Source organism: Genypterus blacodes, unplaced genomic scaffold (assembly GCF_046128005.1).
Source record: "Genypterus blacodes isolate CSIRO-AG114 ecotype Tasmania unplaced genomic scaffold, CSIRO-AGI_Gbla_v1 ptg000044l_1, whole genome shotgun sequence".
Classification (NCBI taxonomy): domain Eukaryota; kingdom Metazoa; phylum Chordata; class Actinopteri; order Ophidiiformes; family Ophidiidae; genus Genypterus; species Genypterus blacodes.
This window is the reverse complement of record NW_027466857.1, coordinates 8,149,599-8,163,625: the sequence shown is the minus strand read 5'-3', so window position 1 is coordinate 8,163,625 and position 14,027 is coordinate 8,149,599. Positions and strand designations below refer to the sequence as shown.

The 14,027-nt window shown below is 39.9% G+C and overlaps 1 protein-coding gene across 2 annotated transcripts in view; it reads right to left on the bottom strand.

Moving 5' to 3' along the window:
* The window catches only part of tnmd (tenomodulin), a 41,648-nt gene extending 38,254 nt beyond the window's left edge, over positions 1-3,394 (bottom strand). For both annotated transcript variants that reach the window (XM_076149211.1, XM_076149212.1), the window contains exons 1-2: positions 3,251-3,394; positions 1,004-1,138 (exon numbers count right to left, since the gene is read on the bottom strand). In XM_076149211.1, the coding sequence (XP_076005326.1) occupies positions 1,004-1,138; positions 3,251-3,298 (183 nt within the window). In that variant the 5' untranslated portion in view covers positions 3,299-3,394. The remainder of the gene's footprint in view (positions 1-1,003; positions 1,139-3,250) is intronic.
* Positions 3,395-14,027: the final 10,633 nt, after the last annotated feature.

Below are 14,027 nucleotides of genomic sequence, written 5' to 3'. Positions count from 1 at the left end.
TGTTGAAAGGAGAGAACGTGGAAAATGGCGTCTGAGTAGGAAGTGCATATGAACCCTGGTTAACCTACGCATACAGGCAATACTGTCAGAGGCTCAAATTTGTATCTTAATGGGAGCGGAATAGTGGCAAAGCTCCCCGAATTAATATCTATTCACCATAACAATGATGTTTGTGTAGCAGCAAGCGATGTCTTGCATGGTACATTTAGTTTCTCCTTCTCTAGAGATCTGACATTTACTGTTTATATACAGTACAAAGCAAATGTATAGCTTGCAATCTGTTATTAATTATTAATTTAAAAGTCCGGCGTTAACATCATTTAATTTTAATAATTTTCTCTCATTTTGTGCAGCTCTGCCCAGAACATATGAAGCCTCCAATTTGTAGATGTGAAATTATTGATACTGTATATTTTTCCTCTGGCTCGGGTAAATGAGCATTTCTGGCCACTTCAAATCAGGGGGAAGGAGCAGAGGGAAAAGGGGAAAAAGGGTTCTCCATCAAGAGTGATTAAATTGGATTTTACAAGATGAATTGCCAGGACAAGAGTTTACACCAATTATATTGCTGAGAGGTTTGAGCCCTACTACAGTCACGCTGGTCAGCGGCAATTAATCTCCGCATTGAGGTATCAGGATCTCGCTCGGTGAAATGTTTACCATGCGAAAGCAGAGTTGATAAATGCTACTGGCCGACATTTCTTGCAGTAAAAATCTGGCGGCTTGGTCCAAGATTTCATCAAATTATAGATCTGACAGCCAAACATCATCATAGCAGAAACACAGCTGTCTTTCCCATAATGCACACATCTTTTAATCTAGCGGAACACAATACAGACTGCCGAGACGGCATTTGGCTCTTTGTGTGGCCATCAATTTTCCTCACAAGCATTTGTATTCTTTTATATCTATACACGATTTGTTGATGTGGAATATCAGTGTCTTTTCATCTGTCTTTAGTTACAGACGGTAGCAACATATGGGGTTAAACGATTCGTCTTACCTTCCCCAGACTTGGGTTCCAGAGATATCGCAGGCTGAAGGCACAGAGAGCCAGAACAAGGAAGAGCAGACCCAGAATTAGAGCTGCTCGCTGGTAGGTGTGGTACTTAGCCTTCTTCTCCTTTCCCACCTCAACCTGCAGACAATTTGGGGGTCCAAATTACACGGTCAAGTGAGGATTGATGCATGACTCAGATGGTAAACAGTCTAGAACACAGATTAGACCCTTAAGAGAAGTGTGTTTTGTATTTTCACTCAATCCAGTGGATGCAATTTGATGTAGTTTATTGGTTTGTACATTATTTGTGAGTATTATGAGGTTCTATGTGGCATTTTGCTCTAAGATGAGTTAAGTTAGTTCATGTAGGGTTTCAATTTGTGTATTAAGTCTATGTAAGGTCAGCAAGCCAGAGTGGCGAAAAGTTAAAACCCTGTATCTCCAAATAGGTTTATAATATTAGCATGTTGCAACCCATCTTCCTGCTGAGAGCTGACTGCTGAAAGTGCCACATAAAGGTTACATTTATTAAACTTTTCTACAAATTAGAACTCGCTGAAGTCAATTCCCTGAGCTGAAGGCCACAAATTAATAAAGACAGTCTTTTGTTCCATCAGCGCTCCAGCAGGGAGGAAATGAAAGCTTCTCATTCACACTGGACCACTTTTGAAGGACAACAGAAAAGTAGATATGTAAAAGCTGAACAAACTTTCATTAGCAAAATCGGTGTCGCTCATCTTCAAAAGACGATAAAGCAGCTTTTGTTTTCTGTTGTGGCTCAGGTTTGGTTGCGGCAGATTTGAGAGCTCTTTAATAAAATGTCATCACTACCTTTGCATTTTGAAGATTGAGATCGTCCTCTTTAGCCTTCAATTATGCCTTTATCATTCATTAGTAAATGCAACAGTGCTCATATAAAATGCCATTGCCACTATATGAGTCACATCATTGTATTTTGCCTTCTGTAAAGCACCAAGAGGGAAAAAAAGTAAGTGGGCTATATTAGACCCACATCCAGAATTTCTCCAAGTGGGGAAAATAGATGGCTGGAATCATCAGCTATCCTGTGACGGGTTGCATAAGCAATGGAAACTTAACGACAGACCAAACCTCTGCCTGTGCTTTGACTATAGAGCAGAATACTCACAGGAAGGTGGGATTTAACTGGAGACAGAGAGACAGACAGGGGGAGCGAGACAGGCAGGGAGAGAGACAGTCACAGAGACACAGAATGGAAGCATTAGTCAACCAGTGTGTAGGGGTCTTGGAGTTCAGAATCAGCCAGGCAATTCCTCTTGAGCTTTGTAGAGAAAAAACGCCTGGAGTCTCTTGTTGTTATCATGCAAAGCAGGAGAACTTCTTCAAGAAAAACAACAGAAAAACAAGTAACCCAACAAGCAGAGGCAGCGCTTTATCACACAGGGCACGTTGATTCCAGTTCAAAGAGGATGACAATAGTTCCATATCACTGGGGCTGGATGAGACAGGCACCATGACAACTAATGAAGAATTTTAAACAGCAAATTACTCAGGAATAAGCAAGCCACGTATGATTTCTGATTCATTATAATTCTCTTTTGATATGAATCTGCTGCCATTTTATGCACCAGAGGAATGTGATGGACAGGCTAAGATCCTGCTTTTTTTCCATAAAATATAAAAGCACAGTGCAGGTACATACCCCTATTGCTCTATTGCGCACAAGTTCGGCAACAAGTGAAATACGGAATGAAAATAAGAAGGATTTTGAAGCCAAAAATCCCTGCCCCCCTTCTCAATAATAAAGTCGGAAATATAGTCGATTCTCACTGTATTTGGTTGCTCCTTGCCTGTGAGAAGCAAGGATATAGAAGAATAAAGTGAAAGCGGCGGTTCAGGTGAAGCTGAGAATGTGAGTGGGAAAGAAGAAAGAAAGCCAAGGAGAAAAGCCATATAGGAATTAGACGGAAAAAATTGCTGCTCTGGGAAAATTCAGGATCACTTAGCGAGAGATGAAGTTTCCCTACTTTGAATTCAGACATCTGACATATTTTACAGAAAGCTGAGATTCAAATATCACAGGAACCAAGTTTAAGTGTCTAATTTATTGTTTTCCATTTAAAACCACTATTTTCTTTTTAAGGGTGATCAGATCAGATTTTGTTGTCACCATACATGCAAAGACCAAATTTTAATTATAATGCATTCATGAAGTGCAAGCAGCACAGGTGCATGAAACCAAATTTAAAAAGTAGCAGGGATTTCACTCACATCTTTCCACAGAGCCTGTTGACTGCTGGATTGAGAGCTGGCCTCCATAATGCAAACCCACGGGAGGAACCTTTTTCCGATCCTCTGAGCTGGGGAAAATACTCACGGACTGCAAAAGGCAAAGAGTCCCAGCTTCATTCCTTTGACTGTAATTTGGGAGTGTGCAGAAGGGGAGGGAATTTTGACATGGAGTGGAATTACTGAAACATTTGTGATACCCATTAAAGCAAGACAGATGTCTCCCACGCCAGCCTGCTCTCATTTCAAAGGTGGAAAGCAGAGGACGGATTCAGACCCAAAGACAAACTCTCTGTTGAATTACTTGCACTTTAGACCTGAGTGGAAATACTACTTACAGGAATTTCCTGCTGGGAATCTCTGAATTGGGACAGAGGGCTAAATCTATCCTCTACACAAATATGTATATTTTCAGTTTTAATTTGTGGAGTGTCACATGTGAAGTAAAAGGTGAAAATATACGCATGAAAAGACAAATGAGGTCAAAACTATCTGCTTTGTTTCCTTTGTATCTTGAGCATCTCTGGCTCTTCTGAGGATCATATTACAGCTCAAGGTTCATCATCCAAAACTCAAATGGAAAAGTCAGACCGCTCAGGCAGTACATGTTTATCATTGCTAAGACTATGCCTCTTAAGTTTGGGGGGAAAAAAACTTGTAAGTATTGAGCCAGCTTTAGTTTTGCGTGGGGAAATCACACCAGCAGAAGTTCATACATTGCATGGGGAGCTTAATAATGCCACCCAATTCCATCCAGGTGTTTCATCTATACATTCCACAGTAACAATAATAATTGTTGAAAATGTCACCGTGACTCGACAAAAGTGTGATTGCACCTACAGATAGATCATTTCCCCTTTTAGCTTTACTGTTTTAACTCGGCTTGTATTAAACCTTTCAAAAACCTTCCAATCTTTAGTTTTTGCTCAATCAGACGGATTCAGATGATGACTTAAATTTAAACTTACCTTCATGTAGCCAAGAGAAACTCACATACACACATAAAAAAAGTAAGATCGCTTATTTCTAAGTTGTGTCAGAAAGTACATTTTTAAAATATAGATGAATAGGTGTAAGTTTCACACGTACAACTGTAAATTAGATTTGAATGGTGTTTGGGTTGAAAACCAGTGAATCAATAATTGTGGTAACCCTTTTGGCCACTAGTTCAAACAAGACACACACTTTCTGTACCGGTTCATCATTAACTTGAGTGTCATATGGACAGGTAGCAAACAGCTGGATTATCAGTTTTATATGGCTGATTAGAGCAACGCACATAACATATGCAGCAGGACTAAAACCATGACACGAACCTAAGCGAGAGTCAAATGTAGAGTTAGGTAATAATTCCCTGTAGGTTTAAAGTATCTCGCTGACTGCAGGTGTTCTCTCTGGCATGTGTGCATTGTTACCAGATTTCTCGTGGGTTACGATTGCAAGAGAAGACGGGACGTGGGAGCTGCAGGAGACTCTTCAAACCCTCTATACAAAATTAACAACTAGTGCAATGACAGTGCCCACCAGAAAAAATGCTGATAGTTTAGAGGAGAGGCTGATTAAAGATGATGTGAATTTGTTTCTCTTGCTTTTTGAGATTTTTGCCATCTTTAACACTGCGAGGCACCAAAGTTGGAATGCCAGGTATCAACAAACAAACAAAGAATAATCACTCAAGTAAAATGCTGAGGGAATGCCTGATAAAGCAATTAATCATAAATGCTGTATCATTATTAGGCTCACCTCATCACACAGTAGTTTTGTCCTTATCAGACAGGCCTTTGCCCATCTTCACAAACTCCCATAAAAGAAAGAAGGAGGAATGGAGTTGACAGTGTCTTAAAAGCACGACAGTATGAGCTCTACTCACCTGTTCCAAAGCCTCAAATACACAAAAAAAGATATAGTGAGTTTTATCTTGACATATCTTGTGACAGGGAGAGAAAGATACAAACCAGCTGTCAATCACAAACAGGTAAAAGGTGTCTGTGCAGACTTCTAAAAAATATCATCTGAGGAGGCTCTGAAAGCAGTAGCCAAACACCGCGATAACATGTTTTGAAGTAATTCCAGTTTATTAAAAATACAATTTCACAACCCAAAAGTTCCACATCACTCTCAATTTAAGGAAGTGAAGAATGAGGAGCGGGTCAATACCAACTGAGGAGGAACATTTCGGGTAAAATCAGTCGAGCCTTTCGCGTGGCAGGCAACATTTGAACACGTATTAAGTCTGTCAGATCTGATAGTCGTGGGGCCTCGTCAGCTGTTTCCATTCGATATAAATCTTCACAATTACTGTGACATTTTGCTTGGGAAAATCAAGCAGCAGGTCTTTCAGGAATAGTGTTGTGTCAGCAGCAGAGTTGAGCATCCTGGGACCCTCATTCCCCCCTGATAGCATTCAACACCAAGCTGGGGCTTTGAAACCTACAGAATGGAATAAACAGCAATTTAGTCTGGAGTGCAAAGAAGATATGCGCAGATTAGAGCTAAAGGTTGATGGAAACGACCCCAAGTAAACCAGTAAGAATCGCAAAAAAATAAAATTGAGTTTCTCCTCCTCTGGCCTGATGGCTTTGGTCCGAAATTTTGTGTTTTTGTATTTACTTTTTGCAGATGAACTGAGCACTGTGACCTGTTGAGAAACCCAACAAAGCTACCAAGCAATTTGGAAAGACAAGGTTGTCTTTCCAAATTAATGAACTGTTTTTTTTAGTCAGACAGCTGCAGTTCCAGTGCAAAATGCCTTGTGGTGATACTTCAGCAAAGAGCTCCCTCCACAAACTTGCTGACTGTAGTTTGTCATGTTCGCCGTGGCCATCTGGGGGGGAAAAGCTGTTCCATGTTTGTCTTTTTACTCTTAAGCCAGCCTCTAAAGCCTTGTCAAGCTCCTGTCACTCAGAGCGAAAGCAGTGGTTGAAACCCACACATTCATTCTCCATGTGCACATCCACATTCATTAACAGTCCCTTTCACATGAAAGGAGGCTGTCAAAGGAAATATGGGGAAGATGCTGAGGGAATGTCTGCGAGATAGACGAATAGAAAAATACAGAAAGAATAAGAATGTATGTGCCTCTCACTCCCCTTTCCCCCCCACATACACACATATTGACAGCCACACAGTCCACTGTGGATAGCATCGCTGTGTACTGAGATTCGGTCCTTACAGGTCAAATGTGACACATAATCCTGTGTGATTTGATTATCCGCTTCCTGCCTCGATGCCGCTCCGCCGCCGTAGTCTTTCATTACAGGGGGAGCAGAGGTGTGGCGGACTGTGCTCATCATGAAGAGGCAGCCGCGGATACTGAGTTGGTGTAGATGAAAGATTTGAGACCCTCCATCCGTCATGTTTGAGGATTCTCTTCATGCTTCACCGATGCCAGGAAGGAAGTGTTCTCCTGCGCAGGAAAGGAAGTGTGTACAGCGCTCTGTTTCTCAGGAGTCACTTGAGACTTCAACAGACTGGAACGAAGGCCTGACACATTGTGTTGATCTACTTTTGAGTGCAAACGGCTAAGTGAGGCCCGATACGTAAACATTCAATTGTAGCTTTCTGACATGGCTCTTACTGCAACATGTGCAATATGTATGAGATGCATCTGCTCAGGGTCACTGGAATTATTTTTATTCACGTTTTATATAATAAAGATATTCTATTAAGGTGCCATGTTGTGCTTTTTGTCATTACAGTGTGTAAAATAGATTACCTTGACACCTATAGAAATGCATGCAGTGAGACAACTCTGTGTGCCTGAAATTATAATATAATATGGCAGTCTAACACACCTGCTTGTAAACACACCCATGAAGTATAAGGCTGGCATGCTACTTTTTGTCCAGTTTGTGTGCACGGTGGTGCTGCAGCATGGGAGTGTAGAAGTGAATTTATGTGTATGTGTGCGCGCATTAAATAATTGAATAGGTTTCCATGTCTGCCCCTAAATGGAAATAACAACATGGACATCTGTATCATATCTCCTCTTTTACAGTGCAGAAAGTCTTGGGTACACGCATAGAAAAAGTAAATGTAAAATGATGTGAAATTCAATGCACTCATGAATGTGGTTCCTACTGTCCATAAGCCATGTTAGAGGAGGCAAGAGAGTGAAAGTTGGAGGGATAACTATGCACCCTCTCAAAGGAGTTCCACCGAGTTGACATACTGAGGGAAGCAGATGAATAGGAATGTGGATTACGACGCTGCAAATCTTCCCCAAGTTTATACATTCATTTCCCAAATCTCACCTTGAGAGTAAAGCTACTTGCTGGGGGATTTTCTCAATTTCTTGCTTGAGGGGACAGGTGTATTTACCTACATAATTGTATTCCTCATCCAATTTATAATGCGATTAAATATTAATACAATTCGGAGTTTGAAGAGAGGCAGATCTGTGAAAATTATCTAGACAGCAATATTGTGAAATTGTTCTTCTTCTCATCGAGCATAAACGGAACCAGAAACACTGACAGGGAAAATATTCTTCTGCTCGGGATGCATTGAAACGATATTTCCAAAAATAAAGTACTTGGAGCGAAGGATAAAAATAGTTTCAGGTGTTTCTGGCTGTGATGATGATCTTGACTCGTCTTGGCTGGGGCTTTGTTTGGTTTGTGTCGGCGCTCTCTGGGGGAACATTGAGTGGTGTAGTCAAAGTGGAACTCTCCTGAATGAGCTTTGAGCTTCTAGTCCCCAATATGCTCGCATGTGTGCCACAGAGTCAGACAATAGAGCCAAACGTAAGTCACAGCCAAATAGTAATTACCTCTGCACCCTGCAGAAGCAGACCAATTGACTCCTCTAGATGAATGACAACAGGTAAAGGGCAGTGATTAGCCGCAGGCCCCAGAAGCTTTGTTTGGTGTATAGGGAGCTGAAATTCTCTATGTAGGGCAGAAGATATGATATGCTTCACTTATTATCCTCTTATTGGTGTGTGGACTTATTATGGCGACTATTATGTTGTGTATTGTCTTTGTCACAGCCTGCTGGTAGCACACATATCACATGTACTACACCCAAATATCTATTTATAGCAGCACTCTATCAGTATTTTTGAACAGTTAATGCATCACAGGCAAATAATTACTTAATGATTTATTCATGTTTTGAGAATATCTATAATTGATTGATATTTAATTAGTTTGAATAATATTTCATTTTCTGGGCTCACTGTTAGTCATCAGTAAATTAAGCAGTCGCTCAGAATAAATGATGGTTAGACAGTTATGGGTTGTTGTTTTTGTTTATATAAGAGAGAAGATGAAGGATATGCTGTGTGTACGCCAGCGTGATAAACAACCTTTTGAATAATGTTCTCTTCAGTGAGCGTAATCAGCACGGCGCTTAAGGTTAAAAAGTCCAAAATTAAAATTAAAAGCTGCATATGATGTGAAAAAAACGTCCTGCTGGCATTTTGGATTCACAGCTGGGAAACAAAACTTGATAAACTAGCAAGACAGATCACCGATAAACACCTAGCAGCTAAATCCGAGCTGATAACAAATGCTTCAAAAATGTGCAAAATGATATAATTGCCTATAAATGATTAAAAGCTTCTCAGCTCCCATTTGTACAGTGTGTGTGTGTGTGTGCTCAGAAAATGAAATACTACCCAAACTCCTTAAATCCGCAAATATAGATTTTTCATTTATTCAATAAATCAGAAGCCAATTGTTTGTCTCTGATGTATTATCAGGAACAAAAGGCTCTGAATCTAAAACAGTCATAAATGTGCCCCTGTTTGCTGAATATCAACAGGTCTGTTAGCGTGTCACACAGGTTGAATCCTGTACAACTAAAAATTGTTCTCATATTTGCATAATTTTCCTGCCTGAAGCCTTTTAGAACATCTGCCTTATCAGTCATCCCTATTTGCATATCAATTAAACATTTTCATCAATAGGGCTATAATGATTAATTCATTGCATTGAACCATTGATTATGAATTATTCAGCTGCATCCATCTGCTGAAAGAAATATTCAGAATGAATAACAATCAATTTGAAATTATCTTAACTAAACTTTCGTCAACATTATCATCGAAGGTGTCACGTAATCCCGTCATCTGCTCCAATTCTGTTTGGAACCATATATTGCCAACACTTCAGGCACCTAAAGTCCACATAATATTGGCTTCCCACAGAACACTGGCAGCTGATGAAACTTCTACGATACACAGAACTGTAATGAAGCCATACAGGATTTATGTAGGATCTATTAAATCATCTGTTGAGGTGACACAGCATTTTCACAGCTTAGCAGCCGAATTGTTTGATTAGTCACCTAAGAATGCTAAACCCACCACAATCTGTTCTGATATTGATTAGTATTTGTACTTCCCCTTATCTTTGTAAAAGCACACAATAGAACAAAGGAGTATTAAAAGAATTCTCCCTCACAAGCTTCAAAAACCTTTGTTAATTTAATGTTCAAATGAATAAGAATTAGGGTACATGATTGTTTTTGGCTCTAGTGTTCTCTTTAGGTCATGGATACAGATATATAATGGTGCGACGTACAGGGAAATGAGCTAAGTCAGGGAAATATGTTGTAAAATTGATGAAGACCCCTTTAGGATGATGGCTGTCTGTGATAAGTGCATTTGAAATTCAGTGTTGAGGTATGAAGCAGGGCAAAGTAAGCAACATGATGCAACAGAACTGTAATTAGCTGTGTTGAAGAATTAAAGTGCAAGCGTTCTCTTCCTGTCTGTGTGAATTAATTGAGAATAGAAAGTCTAAATGAATTTTATGTGGTTGTTTCCATGTGGCAGACTGTCAACCTGTCCAGTCTGTCCTGCAATGGATGCAGGGAAAGACTTTCAGCCTCCCATGACCCTGCACAGCACAAGCAGGGATAGATTAAATAATAATAAAAAAAAACCTTTGTGCCGTTTGATGGTGACATCGCTTTGGGCTGCAACATGAAGAATCCCTGTGACGGATTCTGAGAGCATCTGTGGACACATTCCTCAGAACTGTGATCAAAAGCACGTGTGGAAACGGATCTGTGGAAGCACGTCTCTACCTAGATCTTCACCTAAATCAATACTGGAGGAGAATTTTCAAAGTAATGCCCTTTGACACTCAATTTTTCCTGTGTGTGACCACATCTTTAAATAGAAAAGCACGGACCCCCGCAGAAGCTTCTGAATATGGTTATGAAAACGCCTGTATATGGAGTAGTTTATTTTTAACCCCAAGGTATACTAGGTTTGATATATGCATATTTTCATATAAATGGATTCTGAAGTGCTTGATAGTAATTGGAAGTAAGATTTATAGACCCAACCAAAGCAAACCTTCAAAAGACGAAGAAGTCATAATAAACTGAATTAGTTAATATGGGCTATTTTCTCTCAATATGTGCAAAAGTAAACGGGAAGCAACAAAGGACAGATCGACAACAAACCTTTATCTTTGAGCTCACTAAGAGAGGGACAAGATAGACCTATTCATTGCGTATTAATTATCATGATTTGCTTCTACAGACAGAGAGGCCATGGACCATTCAAATAGACCGTTACTTTCTGAGAACCTTAATTCTATGGGCACTAAATTATTTTAATGCAGCCATTTTTCTCATCCTTTCACCAGATGAAACCATAGACGGCACACAACTATATTTTAATTTGCCCGAGCGACATGATTCTCCTCATCACATTAGTTACATGTACAGTTTAGAATGAAATATTGTCTTTTTCTGGCATTTATGTTCAGTTCATGCATAGGAAATGCACTTAAGGGTGAGGATAGTAAAGGAAGTAAAATAGGAAATATGATGCAAGCTGCAGTCAACCCAACACCTCGGCTTTCAGTTGACAGTTCAGTTTTAGCTCCCGTGTTAGACTATTAATCAATCAATCAAATTCTATTTTTGTAGCGCCTTTCATACTGTGTGCTGTTATTGACAGACATAAATATCAGTAATAAAAATAAAGATGCAGTATGACAATCTAAAAGAGAAGAGATAACACCATGGGTAAGGAGAGTTAATGGCCTTTAGTCACAACACAGTGATGCAGATTCTCTCCAGTAAAATCACTGATATGATCTACAGAAGAAAACATTGCTCACACAGAAAGAACATTATGTAAGAGGTGGGTCAGATACAACACCGAGTGCAGTCGACTCGCTTTAGTATCAAATGACGACGTATGAGTCTACAGTCAACACTGATTATCACAACCTTATGATTTTAATTATTTGAAAACAAAAATTCGGCTTTTCGAGCCGTCCAAATGTCTTGAAGCTGCAGCATGTAACTTTTTGCCTTGAGGCACAAAGTGTATCGTTAGTCCTGCTCTCCTCCTCCTCCTCACTTGGTCAAGTTCCCAACTGACACTCATCACTCTGTTTGATGAGGCATTTGGCCTGAGGCTGAGGCACCCAGCATCCATAAAGCAAGCACAGAGGAAGCAGTGGCAATCTGCAATAAAAAAAGGCAATAATTCTGCTCTTCATCACGCTTTCCAAATAGTCTGAAGGGGTCTTCACACCTTTGTGCTTTAGTCTGGTTCGGTCAGACTTGGGTGTGTTTACTCCCTTGGTGTGGTTTATTTGGGCAGGTCTTAACACAGCAATCAAACTAGGGTGCGGCCCAAAACAATCACATCAAGACCCTTTTGGGTAAGTGGTCTCAATCTGATCATAAAGGAACTCTAGAGTGGTTTGTTTGTGATGTGAACATGGGTGTGAACCTTTTCTGAACCGCTTACAACAATATCTACTGATTGATCAGGCTACTACATTATCATCTTCAGGTTGGCATGCATGTAGTATGGGACTTATGTGCTCCGTTCTCCTGTTCTGCCATCGCATGGCAGCAAATCTTTGCATTCCAGGATTCTGCTGCTATAGTGTTGCTTTGTTTGGCATCAAATGATGACTACAACTAAAAGCATGAGCCAATAATGTCACTGCCCCCTGTGCTCCGGCCCATTGGTACGAAATCTATGGAAAGACATTGAACTCACAACCTTCGACCCTTACAATAAATTCTATACACTCATCGACGTTGGCGAAAGCAAAAGGCTTTGTGCAAACATAGTGATATTGTACTATACCTTCTACCATTTTGCTGCACTTTAATGTCAAAGAAATTAAAGCAGAGAATAATCACTTTGCTAATTCAACACATGCTCTTGGCATTTGAGAAATCTTCCAAGGCTTTGCGGTAATAGCAGGTAGAACATGGCAGTTAAAGCCCTTAATTTCCTGTGGTGGGGCGGCAGTGCTACAAGGACAGAGTGGGAACATGAGAGGGGGAACACAATTCCAATTTATCAGTGAATTTAATCAAATGGAACTAAACTGATTAAACTATATTTCATACAAAGGGACAAAAAAAAGCGATTCACTTTATTTAACATTTCCTCACTGAAATCACCTAATATATAATTTTAATCAAGTCATATGTATTCTCTCTTTTAAATGTGCTCATTCAGATATAATAGGGGGCTCTAATTGCTGTGTAATTACATTGTGATATAATTAAACCATGATTAGCAGACTTTAGCGTTTTTATAGGTGCTGCTTTTCTTCTCTCCCATTTCTCAAATATTCTTTTCCTCTCTGCGAGGAAAAGGGAGTCCAACAATGTCCAAACATTTCACATTACAACTAAATTCAATTAAACTTCAAGCAGCTTTTCTCCCCCGTTTGGTTTTTACTCCTTTCTCCAGTGTAGCAGCAGCCAAATTAGCTGCTTGCTTATTATAGTGCAATAAATACAAAACAGCTTTATCTGAATGATTAAAGTGAAGATGCAAGTAAATTTCAGATTAATTAGTTTTATATTGATGTTCCTAAGGACAAAGGAAGAACTATCAGAAAAGTTTCTTTTGCTTTACACACTTTAGCGAGCCTGTTGTTCTTCTTAAGTGGCTCTTGGTGTCTACATCGGCTTACCAGCTGCCAACAACTTCACACCATCCATTACTTTATCAGAAACTTTGTAATGAAATTGACTTAACCTCTAGCTACCAATCCTTCCTCTATATATCTAAAATAATCCCCTGAGACCCAATTTTCTACCTGTATCCCTGCACCGTCTTTGAGTTATTTCCTCTGTGAGCACAACTGAGCCATCATGCTGGACAATACTGAAGACAGAACTTCTCATGATGATGAAACCTCCATACCGTCGCCAACTAAAAGGTCTCCAGGGTGTGTTTGATGCACCTTTAAAACTTTATTGGCGTACCTGAGCCGAAAGATATGAACAACCTTGCCATTTAATGATTTGCACGGACTGAGATTGCAGACAGTCTGAGCAAGGATTAGATTAAATACAGGCGATAAGTGCAGAAAACAATATAAACAATCCACCGATAAGCTTCTTTAAGCATTTTATCGTATACATTTGGACTGATTAAACTTTGCAAACCTGAATTTACAGTGTCAAGTCTTACTTTAACACTTTTCCTCTAAAGATGAATTTGCCTTGGGTCATGTGTCAATGCCCGGGCCAACAAAATAATGATCCAGTTCCCAACAAGTGGTATCGAGCAGCAAACATTTTTCATATTCCTAGAGGTACCTCCATTAGCTGCTGTAGCACTTTCTGAATGTTGACTCTCCAGGGCGCAGCTGGAAAGAATTACAGTAATGGATTGAAGGTACGGAGGTGGATGGAGCGCCGGTCCAAATGTTTTGACAGAGCCTGTTACAGTCGTTCCTCCTCCTTCAGCTTCCTTCTCTTTCTGTCTTTGCAGATGCTGTCCTTTATCCAGACCATTGTCTAGAGGTCT